The following is a 17,014-nucleotide window of genomic DNA, read 5'->3' on the forward strand; positions in this document are numbered from 1 at the left end:
CTAATAATGAATTGGCTTTGCAATCTGAATACAACCAAGACCTACAGAACTATGAAACGTAAATGATCTGATGGTCAATTGAATGTGTATGAGGACAGCAAAGGCCATTTCTATTTACCTTCATTTCTACATTCTTTGAAACTGTTCCAAAATTTGAACCTGTTCTGTCAGAATCAGGAATGATTAACTGTGTTTGTTCAGGCATCAGACTTTTAGATTAGTTTTGTTTGTTCGCTCCTTTATTCTGTACTGTGTCAAATGACCTGTGGGATCATAATCTTTCTATGACCACAATTGTTCTTGGTAGATTTCTCCACAGATGTGGTTTGCTATTGCCGCCTTCTGGGCAGTTTCTTTACAAGACAGATGACCGTTATCAATATTCTTCAGAAGTTGCCTGGTGTCAGTGGTCGCACAACCAGGACTTATGATATGCACCAGCTGCTCATATGACCTTCCATCACCTGCGCCCATGGCTTCGTGTCACCCTGATCTTGGGGTGGGGGGGCGCTCAAAGCAGTTGCTACACCTTGCCCAAGGATGACCTGTAGACTAGTGGAGGCAAGGATTGCATTACATCTACTTTGGTAGAGGCAATTCTCCACCCTGCCATTCATCTAGATTAGTAATCCAGTTAGATATTACATTTATGATGCCCTCTGGGTGAGATTAACAGAGTATCCATCTTCCTTTCAATTATTTCATGAAAACAAATGTAAAGAAATGCAAGGTTTGAGGTCTGCACCCTTGAAGCAGAACAGAAGTGGTAAAACTAAAACTATGGAGCAGTACCCTGTTGCTGATAGTTACAAAGAACAGTCCAGGACAACCAACTTTCTATTTAAAAAATGGAGTTCTCTGTTGGAAAAGTAGGATTAGTCTGCTCGACTGCGGTAAATACCATATGCTAAGCCTATTTTATTGTCTGTCATATTTTCTATTATCTGTCAAAGTAGATACTTTCCATATTAGAGAACTGATCAAGTTCAACTTTTAAACAATCATTTGCTTGTAATACAATCTTTAAGACATAATTTACAGAGGTCTTAATTTCTTTTTTAAAAAAACAGTATACTAGCGATGAATCTTACTGACTTTAAAACTGGAGCAGACATTTTGTACATTACTTACTAAGGTAGAAGTGGAAGAACAGAAGATCGCACAAAACTATCAGTGCAGTCAGACTTAGTCCAACAGTGACCACAGCGAGAACAAGAATAGTACTGAAGTTTGTACGAACCGAAAAATATGGCAGAAATACATGCCAGGTATCTGCATCATTTATCACTGTTGGAATAAAGAGTACAAGTTTAAACTTGATTGAAGTTCTACCAGTTCTTTCCTAGTCTATACGTTTTTTAAAAAAGGTTTGAAGTATAATTCTGAAGATTCAGAGCAGCAAAACCTCTGTTGACAATCAGACCGCACAATTCCATAAAAGGACTTATAAAGAACTGGGTAAAAGCCCTTATTCTTTTGTGAAATGCACTTGGTGTATAAAACTATCAAACTTAATCTACAATGCACATCCTTTTATCCACATTTCTACAAACATAACTAAAGATTTCAAACTTTTTGAAAGCTCAATGACTTTCTAATTTTTATAAAGTATCTGAAGTGATAAAATAATTCCATCAGAGCAATAAAATCAGTGGGACAAATGTTCAAAGGAAGTAAATACACTAACTTGATATAAGTTTTTTAGTCACTCTGGGGGGGTGTACACTGTAGACACTAATATGTAATAATATTTCAGTCACTGTGGGGGTGTGTACACTGTATACACTGAAATGCAATAATATTTCAGTCACTGTGGGGAGGGTAGACTGTATACACTATGAAATAATATTTCAATTTTCTGTTGAGAGTCAAGGAATTACTATAACTATGAGAAATAACTATAAATAACTCAGTTATTGATAATTGATCATGTTGTGTTCTTGCACACAATTGCATGAAAGCCAGATACCCCTTTACCTTAGATAATACAGATCACCAAGGCACACTTAGATCAAGATCCTAGTGTATTGCTTACCATTAATATTTCAAAATACTTTTGTACAAAACATTAACATAATTAAGAATTTCAATTCAGGATTTTAAATATTTCTTTACAGTATGTATTCAAATTATAAAGTCATTTCAATTAAGTGATAAAAAACCTTCAAGTGGTATTGATTTTTGAATGTTTAATCCTAAGGCAAAGTAGAACTGTTGCATCTAGCAAATACAAGCAAACTGGAGTTTATCAAGATGAGAGCCTGTTCAAAACCTCATTTATTGTGGGATAAAGTCGGAAAATTATAAATATGCATTAGAATCGACAATAAAATTATCTTTTTTCTAAATCTGTAGCTGGTGAATACAGGCAAACCTATGTTATTTGGTGGGGACGTGGTGGAGTTAGGGTTTTGCTCCTAGAAAACAGTCTATCCTACATAATAAACATATGTCTATCCTACATAATACAAAGCCACATTATCTAAACATGCATAAAGAACTGAGAGACGAATATAATTGCTTATGTTTGCCATCCCTGCCATACATGAATTTCTTAAGAGCAAATTCTTAGCCCACATTGGATTTTAGGGTGATGCTTATGAATTCTGCAAGGGAGAGTTTCCATTACCCAAACCGACCTAACAAGTGTTGCCTACGTGGGACTGCAATACACTCATTCCCTTTGTCAACATAATGGTCTGAATTTAAAGTCACCAACCACAGAACTCACTGCTCCTCTCCAAGAAATATTTCCATAAGAATCAAAATCAGGTTTAATATCACTGGAGTACATTGCAATACATCATTATACAATTATAATTGACATGAGATATATATATACAGGACTGCACAAAAGGCTTTGTATTTAGAACTATGTAAATAGGGTGTCTAACACTGTTGGACAGGGCTGTACCTGTCAACGTGGAGTGCTGAGCAAACTTGTAAATCTGCAGAGCAAAGGATGCTGGAAATGGTGAGCGGGGAGCACTGCAGGCGGGGTGTGGGACAGGTGGCAATGCAGGAGTGCTAGGGCAGGGGCTGACATGGCTGCAGACATACCCAGCCCTGAGACACCAGACAAGGTCACTTGATTCCAAACAATTGGTTTATTGATCATTACAGATTCTCTCCCTCATGCTTCCTGCACTCTTTTCTCTCCCCTCCCCTTTTCCCAAACATGATTCCCATCATCCTGTCCCCTTCCCACTCTCAGTCCACAATAGGGACTCATGTCACAATCAGGTTTATCACCACTTACATGTGTCATGAAATTTGTTATTTTTGTGGCAGCAGTACAGTGCAATAGATAAGCTTACTACAGTACAGACACCCCAGCTATACACATGTGCCTAAGACTTTTGCACTGTACTGTAGTAAGTATATCTCTCTGTCTCGTTACCTATATAATTAAATTACATAAGTAGTGTAAAAAGTGAGGGAGGGCTCTTGGATTCATTGTTCATTCAGAAATATTATAACGAAGGGGAAAAAGCTGAAACGTTGGGTTTGTATCTTCAGGATCCTGTACCTCCTTCTTGATGGTAAAAATGAGAAGAGGGCATGTCCTGGGTGATGGCAGGCCTTATGATGGATGCTGCCTTCTTGAAGAATCTATAAAGATCCCACAGCTTGAACCTCTTTTCATTTGACATGTACAGGTGACCTTGCATTTGGGTTTCAAACCACTTAGGTTACAGAAATTCACTTACAGATTTCACAAATCAGTATCCAAAATTTTTGAGATACAGAATAAGTTTAGCTCATACACACATTATGTCAGGAAAAAAAATAAATGTTTAAAAGAAGCAAAAGAATATTGTCAGTTTTTATTCACACAAAAGGGTGAGGGAATAAGATTTGGTATAATGTCAATTGCATTTAAAATTATTTGCAAGTTCCTCCAGTCAGCTGACACAGGAACACACAGGTCAGAGTGCAGCACTGACAAGCTCAGCACCTGCAGAGCATTGTGGGAAGATGCAGTACCATGGCTATCTCAGTAAAGTACAATATTCCCAAAGCCTTTACTGCACTTCCACTAAGACACAATGTTTGAACCCATTATCCCCCCAATCTGCTTCTATTTCTTCCATGATCCCCATCCTTGAATTTCATCCATTTCCCTGATAGCCCCATTTGTTGAACTCTTTCCTAATCCCTCAGCCTTGTGCGCCAGGGAAAATGTACCTCACAGAGGAACACAGCACCATGAAACACCTCTTGTCATCTTCGCGTCCTTGGACTAGAGAGAGTGTGGCAAAGGAGAGACTGGCCTGTTACTGTTAACCCACTCAAAGCAGTGACTCGTGTCCAAATCTTATGGATCCACAGTAGTGACCAGAAGTGAAACCTGACAATTTGTGTTGTTTCTTCCGGAGTAGTCTTGTCCAACCTGAGTCTAATGTTAGTCTCAACTAATAAACAATGGCAGTGCGTTATTTTGTCCTCACTGATTAAATGGCTCAATGCATGAGAAAATATTGTGTAAGTATAGATGCCCACTTGTAACATGGGATTCAGAGAAACTACAGCATAGTAGAGGCTCTTCAGAGCCAACTATTTAGCCACAATCTAACCCTTCCCTCCTTCAATCACCCATGTGCCTTTCTAAATGTTGTTTAAATGCCCCTATTGTAGCGGCATCTACCACTACCCCTTGACAGGGAAACTGAAATCATCTCTGGAAAATTGGCTAAAATTAGCCAATGGAACTGGACCATGTCTTTATACATGGTCTTGGGCTCCTACCAAAAGGAGGCAAAAACATCAGACATCTCTATTCATAAACATAATTGTGTGAGCACACAGGAAAAAGATTCAAAATAGAAGCGACTCCTGAAAGAATTCTTGAATCATTCAGACACACTAAATTAAAACAGGTAGCAAAATAACTTGCGTTGTACAAAGCATCCGAGACATAACATCACAAATTAAAATTTAGCAAATAAACTTACATCCAAATTCTGGGCTGCTTTGAAGCAGTTTTGGATTTATAAAGAATCCAACAAAGACAAAGCCTGAAATGGTGACGACTATCAGACAACAAAGGACAGCAGAGATAACACAGCCCAGAAAGTACCTACATGAGAAAGCAAATTAAAAACATCAAGTTAATGAGTTTTAAAGCATGTGGACTGTAAAGTCTTCAGTGACATGAACTATTAAAATTCTACTATTTTCTGTTATTAAAGCCTATTGAACAGATGTGGTGCAGAAGGGTTGGCTGAGCAATTTTTGCAAAGATTAAAAAAAGATGAACTTTTTCTTTAATATCTCTGAATAAACAGTCAAACGAGTCCCAATGAAGGGTCTCAAGCTGAAACGTTTACTGTTTATTTTTCACCATGATGCTGCCTGATCTGATGAGTTCCTCCAGCATTCTGCATGTGTTACACCTTGATGCAACAAATGTACACCAGCTCTCCATTTACACCAGTCCTGCAGTACTCTCACTTCTTATTCTCCTCATATTCTCACCAGCCCCCTGGATTACACCTCTTACCTGCACATTAGGGGCAATTTACAGCAGCTCATTAACCCACCTTTGGGATTTGGGAGGAAGTGGGATCACCCTCCTTTGCTTTTGGTCATTGGCAAGAATCTACAGTGGTGAGGTCCACCTGACACAATCAGCATGGCAGACAATCTGATAACCTTCCAGTAGCTGGTTATTGCCTGTGAATATTCTCCTGAACCCTCTGTCACTGTACAGGAGAGCCGCCAGATCATCTGAATGCATCCCGGCTTGGCTTTGATTGCAGAAACTGCAGAGAGTTGTGTTCACGGCTTAGCACATCATGGGAATCAGCCTCATCTCTATGAACTCTGTCTATACTTCTTGCTGCCTCTGTAAAGCAGCCAGCATAATCAAAAACCCCACCCACCCCAGGCATTCTTTCTTCTCCCCTCTCCCACTGGGCAAAAGATGCACAGGTCTGAAAGCAACTACAACAGGCTCAAGGGGACTTCTATCCTGCTGTTATAAGACTGCTCCTTCGTAAAATAAAATGGTCTCTTGGCTTTGCAATCTTCATTATGATGCTGCACTATACAGCTTACCTGCACTGCACTTTCTCTGTAACTTTTTATTCTGTATCATCATATTGTATAACCTTGCTCTATTTCAAAGGATTTGACTGTATGAACAGTCTGCAAGACAAGCTTTCCTCTGTATCTCCGTACATAAACCAATAACCAAAATCTGGAAACTGGAGCAAATGCTTAATCAGAGAAAGCAAAATAATATTGAACTGAAAATGAAATGTTGTGCTTGTTCCACAATCAAACAGGAGGTTAAATATCCGCATCTAGTGGTACCTGCAAAACTGATCTCAAAAGCAAAGAGGCATTCGTTTTCCAGCTGATTCCCAATACAGTATTCAAAACATTCAGTGCATAGTGAACAGTACATTCTGTAAATATCCTACTACATTACATTTCTGTGCACCCTCACAACAAACATGGCTTTTAAATGTCAAGATGCAAAGTACAGTTACACGATCTTTGAACATACTTTGGAGATATATTTGGTACCCAGCACTCCCAAACATGAGTGAAACAAACAGCAGTGAGTCCAGTAACACTTGTTTAAATCATCTGCACTTTACTGAATGAAAACCTTAACAGATATACTGAAATAAAGCTCTGTGTAAGTTAGCACTCGGAATTAGGCAAAACCTTTGATACAACACTATTTAATATATCAGGACCATTATATCATACCTCCAATCAATAGCACATACGAAACTTACATTCACAGTGATGGTCAGGGTCTGGCCCAAAATTTAAGAACTTTAGCTTGCTTTGTGTTTGAACTGGTTCTGATTGGGCCAAGTTTCTACTTAATGATGTTAAAACCAGACCCAACCGCAGCCTCTAGTCAGGACCATGTGATTATCCATGGTCATAACAGTTTAATTCAATTTTTGTTCCACTCAAAAATATTACGAAATAGCTATGTGTATTTTTTCTTATTGACAAGCATACAAAAACCTGCCTTACCGGTAATTTCTGCCTCCTACACAATTGTTGAGCCACTTACAGTGATGATCAAAATTACCTACACACTTCTTGCATTGATTGCAGTGATGGGAATTTTGACACCTTTGAATCAGAAATACAAGAAAATATAATGATCTATCATCCCAAAATTATAATAAATATGAAAAAATAGGAACTTCTATACTTTTCCCACAGAGGAATAACTGTAGAGTCCTAATGTGCTTCTGATTTGGTCAAAATACAAATAAGTTACACTAACACTGCAGTGCGAATAGCCTACACATCGGGCTGTATTCTAAAACAACATCTGTAGGGAAACTACATGGTGGGAAGTTGTAACAGATGAACAGTCAAAGTCTGAAGGAGAGCACAGATCAGAATATTCATTGTGGAGGGTCCAGAGGAGGTTCACGAGATTGACCCTGGGAGTGGAAGGGTTAATGAACCAGAGGGGACAACTTCACTCGTACCATCACTGAATTGTTCCCACAACCTGTGGGCTCACTTTCATACACTCTTTCATCTCATGTTCTTGATATTTATTACTTATTTACTATATTTCTTTTCTCTTTTCTATTTGCACAGTTTGTTGCCTTTTGCATGAAAGTTGATTGACCATCCTATAGGATGCAATCTTTCATTGATTCTATTGTTTCTTGCATTTACTGTGTAAGACAATGAGTCTCAGGGTGACATATATCCACTTTGATAATAAACTTACTTTGAACTTTGAAACAGTAGTGCAGTGAACTTAAAGAAATAATCTCTTTGTTGCAAGCATTTTCAATCAATTTTACAATTCTAAGTCAATAATTTGCAGTTACTATAAAGGCATCAAATAACTACTGGTTGGAATCCAAAACTGTTAATATGATATAGACATAGACAACGATATAAACATAAAGATATCAGTTTAGACAATCTTAATTCTGCATTGAATAATATACATGATTTTGAATTATTCACATGGTTTACGACATCAAAGGTCTACAAAGACATAAGGTCAGAGGTTAGGTACAAAGTTCTTCAAACCTGATCTGATCAGCTTTATTTGTCACATGTACATTGAAACATCAAAACTTACAGTAAAATGCACTGTTTTGTCTCAGCAGCCAATACAGTCAGAACAACTCCATCACATGTGCTGGGGGCAGCCCACAAGTACCACCATGCTTCTGGCACAAACGTAGCAAACTCACAATTCAATAACCCTAGCCCATACAGTTTGGAATATGCACCTGGAGGGAAGCCATTCAGTCAGAGAGAGAGCATACAAACACCTTATAGACAGCGTTTGGAATTGAACCTCATCTCACAGCTAGTGCTATAAAGTGTTACTCCGACTGCCACACTACCATTGATCAACTGAACCTCGCCGACACTCTACTTTGTATAGTTTTCAGCCCTAAGCAACTGAAGCATTACTCTGTCCGGTACTTACACCTGAAGTTCACAAAGTGGGCAGTAACGCTCACGGAGACCAGATTTAAGTGGTTTGCCTTTGTACACCGGGGGTAATCTTTTATATCCCTTGGCCCGAACGCTATCCTCAGCTGGGTCGATGGTGACTGCAATCACCTGAAAAGCTACGTTCCAAATAAAAGCACCACCAAACCACTAAAACGGGTTAAGGTTAAAATATTCTGAATATTGTGGATGAAATTTTGTAACTCTTTGCTTATCAGTTTTAAAACACTGAAAATAATACAGTACTTTCATACACACATTAATACACACAAATCAACTACTTCAGCTTTGATCCAAGTTAAATGTCTTGCATTATTGGTGTTAAGCTGGTCAAACCATCACCCAAGTAAAATAATTTAATCAATTTGATCCATGCTAAAATTTCTTAGGATTGTAATAGTGAATAGTTGCAAAATATACGAATGAATATTGAAAAAAATTGTAATTTCTTCTAAGGTGGTAAAATCATTAGGCTGCTTGTATTAAACCCTGTTCTACTAGAGTCGACAATTCAGTCCTAATGAAGGGCCTTGGCCCAAAGCATCAACTCTTTATTCTTTTCTATAGATGCTTTATGAGTGAGTGTGAATGTGTTACTCATTGTTTGTTTACTGTTATGTTCTTTAATGTAGTTCCCCCAACTTATGTCGCATGTTTTGTAGTGTATTCAGGTTTATAGCTTAGATTTAATATCAAATCAAATCACTGATAATACTTTTTTTAACTGATAATACTGACCATCTTCCTTAACTATTCTATCATTAGTCCATGCTTTTCCCATTAAACAAGAATATTTAACACAAAACTAGGCTATGCGAGACAACACAAGGCTACACTAGACTACTTAAGACAACACAAAAACTACACTAGACTTCAGACCTACACAGGACTACATAAAGTGCACAAAACAGTGCAGGGCAGTACAATAATTAATAAACAAGACAACAGGCACAGTAGAGGACAAATTACAATAATGATGTAGATGTCAGTCTGCTCTCTGGGTATTAAGGAGTCTGATGGCTTGGAGGAAAAAAACTGTTGCACAGTCTGGTCATGAGAGCCCGAATGCTATGTTACTTTTTGCCAGATGGCAGGAGGGAGAAGAGATTGTATGAGGGGAGCGTGGGGTCCTTCACAATGCTTTACGGGTGCAGCGTGTACTGTAAATGTCTGTAATGGCGGGAATAACTGCTGCTGCATATAAGGAGGGGTAGGATTTAGATCAGCCTGAAGGGGTGAAAGATAAGTATGGCTGTGGTTCAGAAATTGCTGATGCTGCTGATATGTTTCACAACACTCACACCAGCGGGAAAAATAACAAGAAAACCCCTTCTTACAGACAGATACTTCAATAGAGGAGGGGGGAGGAGAGGGAGTTTTAGAATTGGAATGCCACATTTTAGGTGGACTAAAGGTGTATAACAAACAGTGAGCAACAAAGTTCAAAGTTTCACCAGAATGAATTTGGGGAGTAAAGCCATGGAGGATATGAAAGTTACACTGGACTTTATCTTTTATTAAAAGAAACAGAAATCATGCTGAACCTTTATAAACATACGTATCACATTCAGTACTGGTCATCCCATGTCAGCAAAGATGAGAAGGTTTTACAGAGTGCAATAAAATACTTTATGAGAGTGATTCCTGGAATGTGATACATCAATTAGAGATATTACAAAACTTTGCACCACTTTTCTTAAAGAAGAGAAATCTGAGTGTAGATTTGATAGTGATGAGGGGTCTGGACAGAGGGGATAGTGGGAGGCTGTCCCCTATGGTGAAGGGGTAAAGAACTAAAAGTCACAGGTATGGAAGAAAGGGAAAATCAATTAAGTGACTTAAGATAAATCTTATTTTCATCGTGCAACATATACATTCACTTTATTAGGCACATCGGCTTGTTAACGCAAATATCTGATCAGCCAATCATGTGGCAGCGGCTCAATGCATATAAACATGCAGACATGGCCAAGAGGTGAAGCTGACATTCAGATTAAACATCAGAATGGGGAAGAAAGTGATTTTGCCAGACTGGGTGGTTTGAGTATCGCAGAAACTATTGATCTCCCGGGATTTTCATAGAAAACAGTCTCTAGAGTTTCCAGAGAATGGTGCCAAAAAGCAAAAATAAAAATACAGTCGGCAGCAGCTCTGTGAGCAAAAATGGCTCATTAATGAGAGGTCAGAGAATGGCCAGACTGGTTCAAGCTGACAGGAACGTGGCAGTAACTCAGGTAACCATGCATTGCAACAGTGGTGTACAGAAGAGCCTCTCTGAATGCACAACATGTTTGAACCTTGAAGTGGATGGGCTCCAGCAACAGACGGCCACACTGAGTTCCACTCCCGTATGCAATAAAGTGGCCAATGAGAATCTGGAATGATAGTAATCTGCATATGTGATGCAGGCAGGTTCCATTCCGTCCTTGCATAAATAAATGGTGAGGAAAATCTTGAAAGGCTGCAGAGAAGTGGCCAATGGGTAGAACTGACAAGCTACTCAGATGGACAACGAGCATGGACACAATTCTCCAAATGATCTCCTTCTATGCTGTAACCATTCTATGATAGGGTTCCCTTCTGTTTGCCTGCAGAGACAGGCAGTCCTTGCTAGCCATTTGCAATAAGATTTCCTGGTCTTGTAGTCACTTTAATACTTTAGACTCTAGTTTATTACAGGAAATGTGCTAAAATCAGAAGAATTATAAAATTTATGCAGTATATTTTTACACAATGATTAATACCCACTTCTACTGCAGTTCTTTATCAGTTCAAAATGCTTTTAAATTTCCACGCTCACCAAAACTGAAACCAGCACTGTTGCAAGATGAAACTTGCAAATAAAATCACTGCAAGGAAACAGGTCAGGCTGTTTCCTTAAACGTGTACTAGTAAGGTCTTGCAGTCCTGTTAAAAAGGATACAACGTAGCCAGCAGGTACGCATCCTGATGGAAGAAGAGGGATAAGTATACCCACTACAACGATAAGGAAGTACAAGTCGGCGATCCAAGATAGAATCTGAAAGGGATGGGGTGGCCAGCTCCAACCATTGACCTTTGGACGACTGGGGGTGTAGCGTCTTTGACTACGACGGTTTTCCTCTGGTTCAGTTTTATGACGGTTACGGAAGCAATCCATCTGCAATGTAATATCAAAAAGTCATATGTAAGCTAACGTTGAAATAGCAACGAAGGTTATGTAGTTCCACTGTAGAGGCAATTCAGTTTACACTGCGTTAACTTTAAGCCCCAGTCATGAGTGCAAAATGAATTCTCACAGTAGTTCTTATGTAGTTTCAATTCACTTTCCCTTTGTATACACCTTGATTTTATTTATTCTGTGAGATGGTTTTGCTTACACAAACACTTTCACATCTGCCACAACCTCACGTTTTAGTTATTTTTCTTCTCCTCCGGCTATATGGCAGCTTGCAAACAGCTTTGAGGTGCATTACCACCACCTTCTGAAGTGGAGTGTGGGTCAGGATATCAAAATCCTGTATACTTATATATATCTCAAATTCTGTAAAAAGGCCTGTATTCTAAGGAACTGCACTGTGTATTTAAATCAATAATCCTGTGATCCTTTCTGTAAAATACTCTAATGTTGTTGTATTTTCTGTTATATTGCTGTATTTGTAGTATAATCTCACCATGTTCTTTTAGTAATCTGAAAATGAAAGGCGTGAGGGAGTGAGATTTATCAGCTGGCTGAGAAGTGTCAGACAGCAACCTCGTGCTCAATGTCAGCAACACCAGGGAATTAACTGTGCACTTCAGGAAGGGGAAGCTGGGAGAACACACACCAGTCCTCATTGAGGGTCTGCAGTGGAAAAGGGTCGCAGTTTCAAGCTTCTGTGTGTCAGAGAATCTATCCTGGGCCCAAAATATTGAAATAAAGCACCTTCATGCTGTGCTGCATTAGGAGTTTGAAGAGATTTGGCATGTCACAAATGTCTAGAGTTGAGTGGTGGAGAGCATTCTGACTGGATCGACAGAGGACGCAGAGGGACGTACACTCAGCCAGTCCATCGTGGGCAGAGACCATCCCGACATTAAGGATTTCTTCGAGAGGTGGAGTCCCAAGAAGGCAGCAGCATCCATCATTAAGGCCTCTCACCACTCAAGCATGCCCGCTTCTGTTAATTACCACTGGAGAGGAGGTACAGGAGCCTCCTGCCTCTGCCAGCAGATTTTTGAATAGTCCACAAAGACTACTTCATTCATTCTGTTTTTGCAATATTTATTTTGTAATTTATAGTAGTCTGTATCTTTGTGTTGCACTGTTGCCACGAAACAACAAACTTCATGACCGATCAGTGATAATAAACCTGATTCTGATTTTGATCTTTCAGTCAGCCACACTCCTGTTTTACTAAAACCTCCCAAATTCAAACAACATACGTAGATTTCATTTAACATTCTCTTTGTGAAAACAAGTTATTTTTGTCTTAATATATAAAGTCTTTCATTCCGACAAATCATTCTTTTCTGTGCTTTCTCCTTAGCTTTAACCTCTTTCCAATAGCATCCAACACTGTCCTGTTCCCGGAGATAAGGAAATTGTTCCATATATCCAAACAGGCCCATCCCATTCAGCTTAAAGGAGCGAGCCGTGACCACACTGAAACATTTTTGCAATAGGTTTTAACAATCTATGAGCCTTGATGTATATTCTGAACAGACAGACCTAAATCCAAGGAGGTGACAATCACTTAGGATCGAGTGACGAAGACATTTTCACTGAGAAGGTAGTTAAATGTTTGAAATTACCCAGCCCAGTCAGTTTGTAGGCACTCAGTGCGACTGATAGCTTTTTGAAATGGAAGGTAACCACAAGATATTATCATGAAGGTAGCAACAGGAAACTGTTTTAAATATATAAAGTAATTGAAAATTCTTTCTGAAGACTGCACTTTAATATTATTGCTAAGATTGAACAGTTTATATAAAGACCGAAGAACTGTAACATGTAATCATTCTGCCAAAAGCTGTCTCAGCTAAGAAGATAGTTGATCAGCTCCAATCCATTGGGACAACGGAGATTCTCAAAGATTTACAAGCACTGCAGTGAAAAAGCTAAATCCTGACCCAGTCCAAAATGTGAGAGGAGAACTGCAAGAGTTCCACTACGGGGCACATATTCCCCTCCCCTCTCCACTTTCTGCAGCAATCACTCACCACAACTCCCTTGGCTGCTCCTCCCTCGCTAACTCCCTCCAGGCTCTTATCCCAGCAACCTGCCCCCACTCATCATTCTCACCACCATTCAGGGCCTCAAACAATCTTTCCAGGAGAGGCAGTTTTTCACATGCAACTCCATCAGCGCCATGTATTGTATTCCGTGCCCCCAGCGTGACCTGCTCTACATTGCAGAGACCAGAAGCAGACTGAGGGACCACTGCGTTGAGCACCTCCACTCCAGCTGCTAACGGTCAGGATATCCTCGTGAGCAGCCATTCAATTCCGCTTCCAATTCTCACACTGACGTAACTGTCCAGGGCCTCCTCGACTACCACGTTAGAGTGTTAGGCTTGCTCGAAGCAATACCATCCTGATCGTCTCCAACCTGCATCAACATCACAGTCCACCACCCTCAGATTCCTCACCTGCTTCCCTTTATTCCAGTCAACTGCCCTCTCCTATCAGATTCCATCTTGTTCAACATTTTGCCTCTTCTATCACCTGACAGGAATCCCACTTGCCTACCTTCCACCTGGATTTACCCATCACCCACCAACACCTCCTCCCCTCTCGCCCTTTCCTTCTGGCTCATGTCCCCCTTCCTTCCAGCCCTTATGAAGGGATTGTCCATTTCCCTCCGAGCTGCTGCCTGACCCCCAAACTCCTCCAGCATCCAGCACGTGTGTTGCTCCAGATTTCCAGCACCCCTAATCTGTCTCTACTGTCCCTTTGATCAAAGGTTAAAGTATATTTATATCAAAGATTGCATGCAGTAGTCAACCGAGACTTAAATTCTCCACAGACAGCCACAAAACCAATTCAAAATAAAACATTCCCCAGCAAAAAAAAATCCCCTGACAACAACAAGACAATCACCCTCCCTCCCCGGCACAACAAACAAATCCTGCAAACAGCAACAAGAACATCGACCTGAGCAACACACACAGCATGCTGGAGGAACTCAGCAGGTCAGGCAGTATCTATGGAAAAGAGTACAGTGGGCCCAATATGTCAACTGCACTCACTGCCTGGCCTGCTGAGCCCCTGCAGCGTTTTGTGTGTGTCGCTTGGACTTCCAGCATCTGCAGATTTTCTCCAGTTTGTGACTGGACATCAACCTGAGGTGGCGATGTTCACTGGCACTACCTGGGCCAGAACAGTGACGCCAGCAGGCTTCAAATTTGCCAGGACTCCTTGATACCACAAGCCATCGCACACCCTGAAGTGCCTCAATGTTGGTCACTCTCACCTCACTACTGGAAAATTGCTGTCTCATCTACATTTGCACCTCTGCTGTGTGATCCAGGCAAAACCAGAATTGGGCACCCAAGCCCAGGTTACAGCAGGTTAAGTCCCATTTGACGGCACTAACACTTGGGCTGATACGGCAAACAATGATGATGAAGAGGAATACTTGTGCCGACAATTGAAAGAAAACTGACTGGAGTGGTTTTACACTGTCATACCTGGTCACTGCTTCGCATGTTCGGGACAGTATTGTAAATGTAGTGGACGAGGGTGGCGACAAGGCCGGCTCTGGAGGACATCGCAATGTAGGTTTACGATGCGCCATGCTCCTACCTTGGGCCGTGACATTGGCTCTGGGTCTGAGATCCTTACAAAGCGCGAAGCGGATCATTATCGTTAAACCCGAACCCGTGAAAAGTAACTCGGTTCAGCGAGACACAACCATCCCCTTCCCCTCGGCAGCCCGACCCGGGGCTCGGCCCCGGAGCGCTGCCCACACCATGGCGCAGGGCGAGTGAGCGACCGGCTGTGATTTCACCCGGCGCCACGGCGGGTACCGACCGACCGGCCGGGCGGGCAGCGACGCCGCCACTCCCCGAGCAGAAAACACGTCCGCCCGCCATACCTTTCAAACACGTTCTGAGCCATTGCGACCGCCAGCACCATGGTTACCACTGTCCACGTCACCAACCGCCCTTCGTGACGCGACACACTGCGCCTGCGCGTTCCGACGCCCGCGCGGCGCGGGAGAATGCGGACAGCTGGGGGAGGGGCTGTTCCTTCCCCCCTCCGATCGTCTCCCCGCTCCTCCCTTCCCAAAAAGTCCCAGTGTTTCCCGACCCTTCCTACTTGCCAACACTCCTCTTCGGCACAATGTACTTCCCGGCGCCCCCATCGTGTAAAAACAAGTCCACCATATGCTAAAATGAGAAAATGATTCTGCTTTAAACTTTTATCTGTCTTTAAACCTATCTTACACACCACGTTGTTCAGCATCTTCGATATCATTGTGATCTTTGAGCTTGGTCATTTTTAGCAAGAGTTGAAATATCGGGTTCAAGTTGTGACAGCAAAAGGCTTAAATCCCCACGCGTAACAATGGCCAAGCGGTTTCTTTTTTCTTTGTATAGTTCGCTGCACTGAAGCCTCTTTCAACAAGGTAGGAGGATGGAAATGCAATGAAGAGCAGTTTGGCTCTTCGCCAAAGACTAGGAAACTTGTATGACAGTGTAACCACCTCCATAAAAGCCAACAGTTTTGAAAAAAAATTGCTTCGTCATTCCAAATTTTGATCATTTCTTCGTGCAAGCGCTCTCCCTGTTCTTCCACCTTGCAAAGAAATGGGTTATTTACCCAGTCCAGAATTTCCAAATCATTCAAATCCTTGAATCCATACTGAAAATCTTTCCACAGTGACTGCAGGTGTAAGCAGTACTCTTGTAAATCAACATCTGTGAAAGAGGGTGCCAGACTTTCCACACAGAGAAACTGTGAGAACATTCTTCTCCCAGTGTTTTGCTTATTTATTTCCAAATTTCCAACTCCTTACCCACAGTGGACACTGTGCTTTTTGCCTGGATTAAGTTGAAAATTTCACCCTGCAGTTTCGTATTTAGAATGTTCATTTTGTCACACAGGTTGGCTTGGTATGCTACAGCTCCATGTAGAAGTTCAATCTTTCTTCCAAAGCTCTTGTTGAATTGGAGCAAAGACTGAACCACTGTGTCAAAAAGATCATAGAAATGTGTTAAGCAGCAGCCTTTTGACAGCCAACACACTTCAGTGTGAAGAAGCAAGTGTTCAAACACGTTATCTTAGGGTAACTGGTGAAATATTTTGCTGTTTAATGGATGAGCTTTAATTTTGTGATAACGGATAATGGTTTAAAAAAAGTTGGCTGAGGTTTTTGGTTAGGAGATAATGACAATGAATTACACAATGGATTGCAAATTACATGGAATGTCTTTTTTCATAAATGCCACTAAACCAGCATGGTGCCCTGTTATATATGGTGCTCCATCTATTGCACAAAAAAATCATGTTCATAATTGGAATATTTTTATCCTCAATATACATTTTGACTCATTCTTGATTGATTCTCCGTTGATATTTG

At 40.8% G+C, this 17,014-nt stretch overlaps 1 protein-coding gene across 6 annotated transcripts in view; it reads right to left on the minus strand.

Moving 5' to 3' along the window:
• LOC132406764 (palmitoyltransferase ZDHHC1-like) overlaps positions 1 to 15,661 on the minus strand; it is a 32,553-nt gene extending 16,892 nt beyond the window's left edge. For 2 of the 6 annotated variants that reach the window (XR_009516235.1, XR_009516237.1), the window contains exons 1-6: positions 15,120 to 15,438; positions 11,393 to 11,608; positions 8,444 to 8,619; positions 7,003 to 7,104; positions 4,956 to 5,080; positions 1,132 to 1,287 (exon numbers count right to left, since the gene is read on the minus strand). Coding sequence is in view for 3 of the 6 variants with exons in the window: in XM_059992723.1 (XP_059848706.1) it covers positions 1,132 to 1,287; positions 4,956 to 5,080; positions 7,003 to 7,104; positions 8,444 to 8,619; positions 11,393 to 11,608; positions 15,120 to 15,200 (856 nt within the window). In the remaining 3 variants the exon portion in view is untranslated. Of the gene's footprint in view, positions 1 to 1,131; positions 1,288 to 4,955; positions 5,081 to 7,002; positions 7,105 to 8,443; positions 8,620 to 11,392; positions 11,609 to 15,119; positions 15,439 to 15,526 lie in introns of those variants that run through there. The other 4 variants (XR_009516236.1, XM_059992724.1, XM_059992723.1 and 1 more) reach the window with 4 other exon arrangements.
• Positions 15,662 to 17,014: the final 1,353 nt, after the last annotated feature.

The sequence above is a fragment of the Hypanus sabinus genome, chromosome 17, assembly GCF_030144855.1.
Source record: "Hypanus sabinus isolate sHypSab1 chromosome 17, sHypSab1.hap1, whole genome shotgun sequence".
NCBI lineage: Eukaryota > Metazoa > Chordata > Chondrichthyes > Myliobatiformes > Dasyatidae > Hypanus > Hypanus sabinus.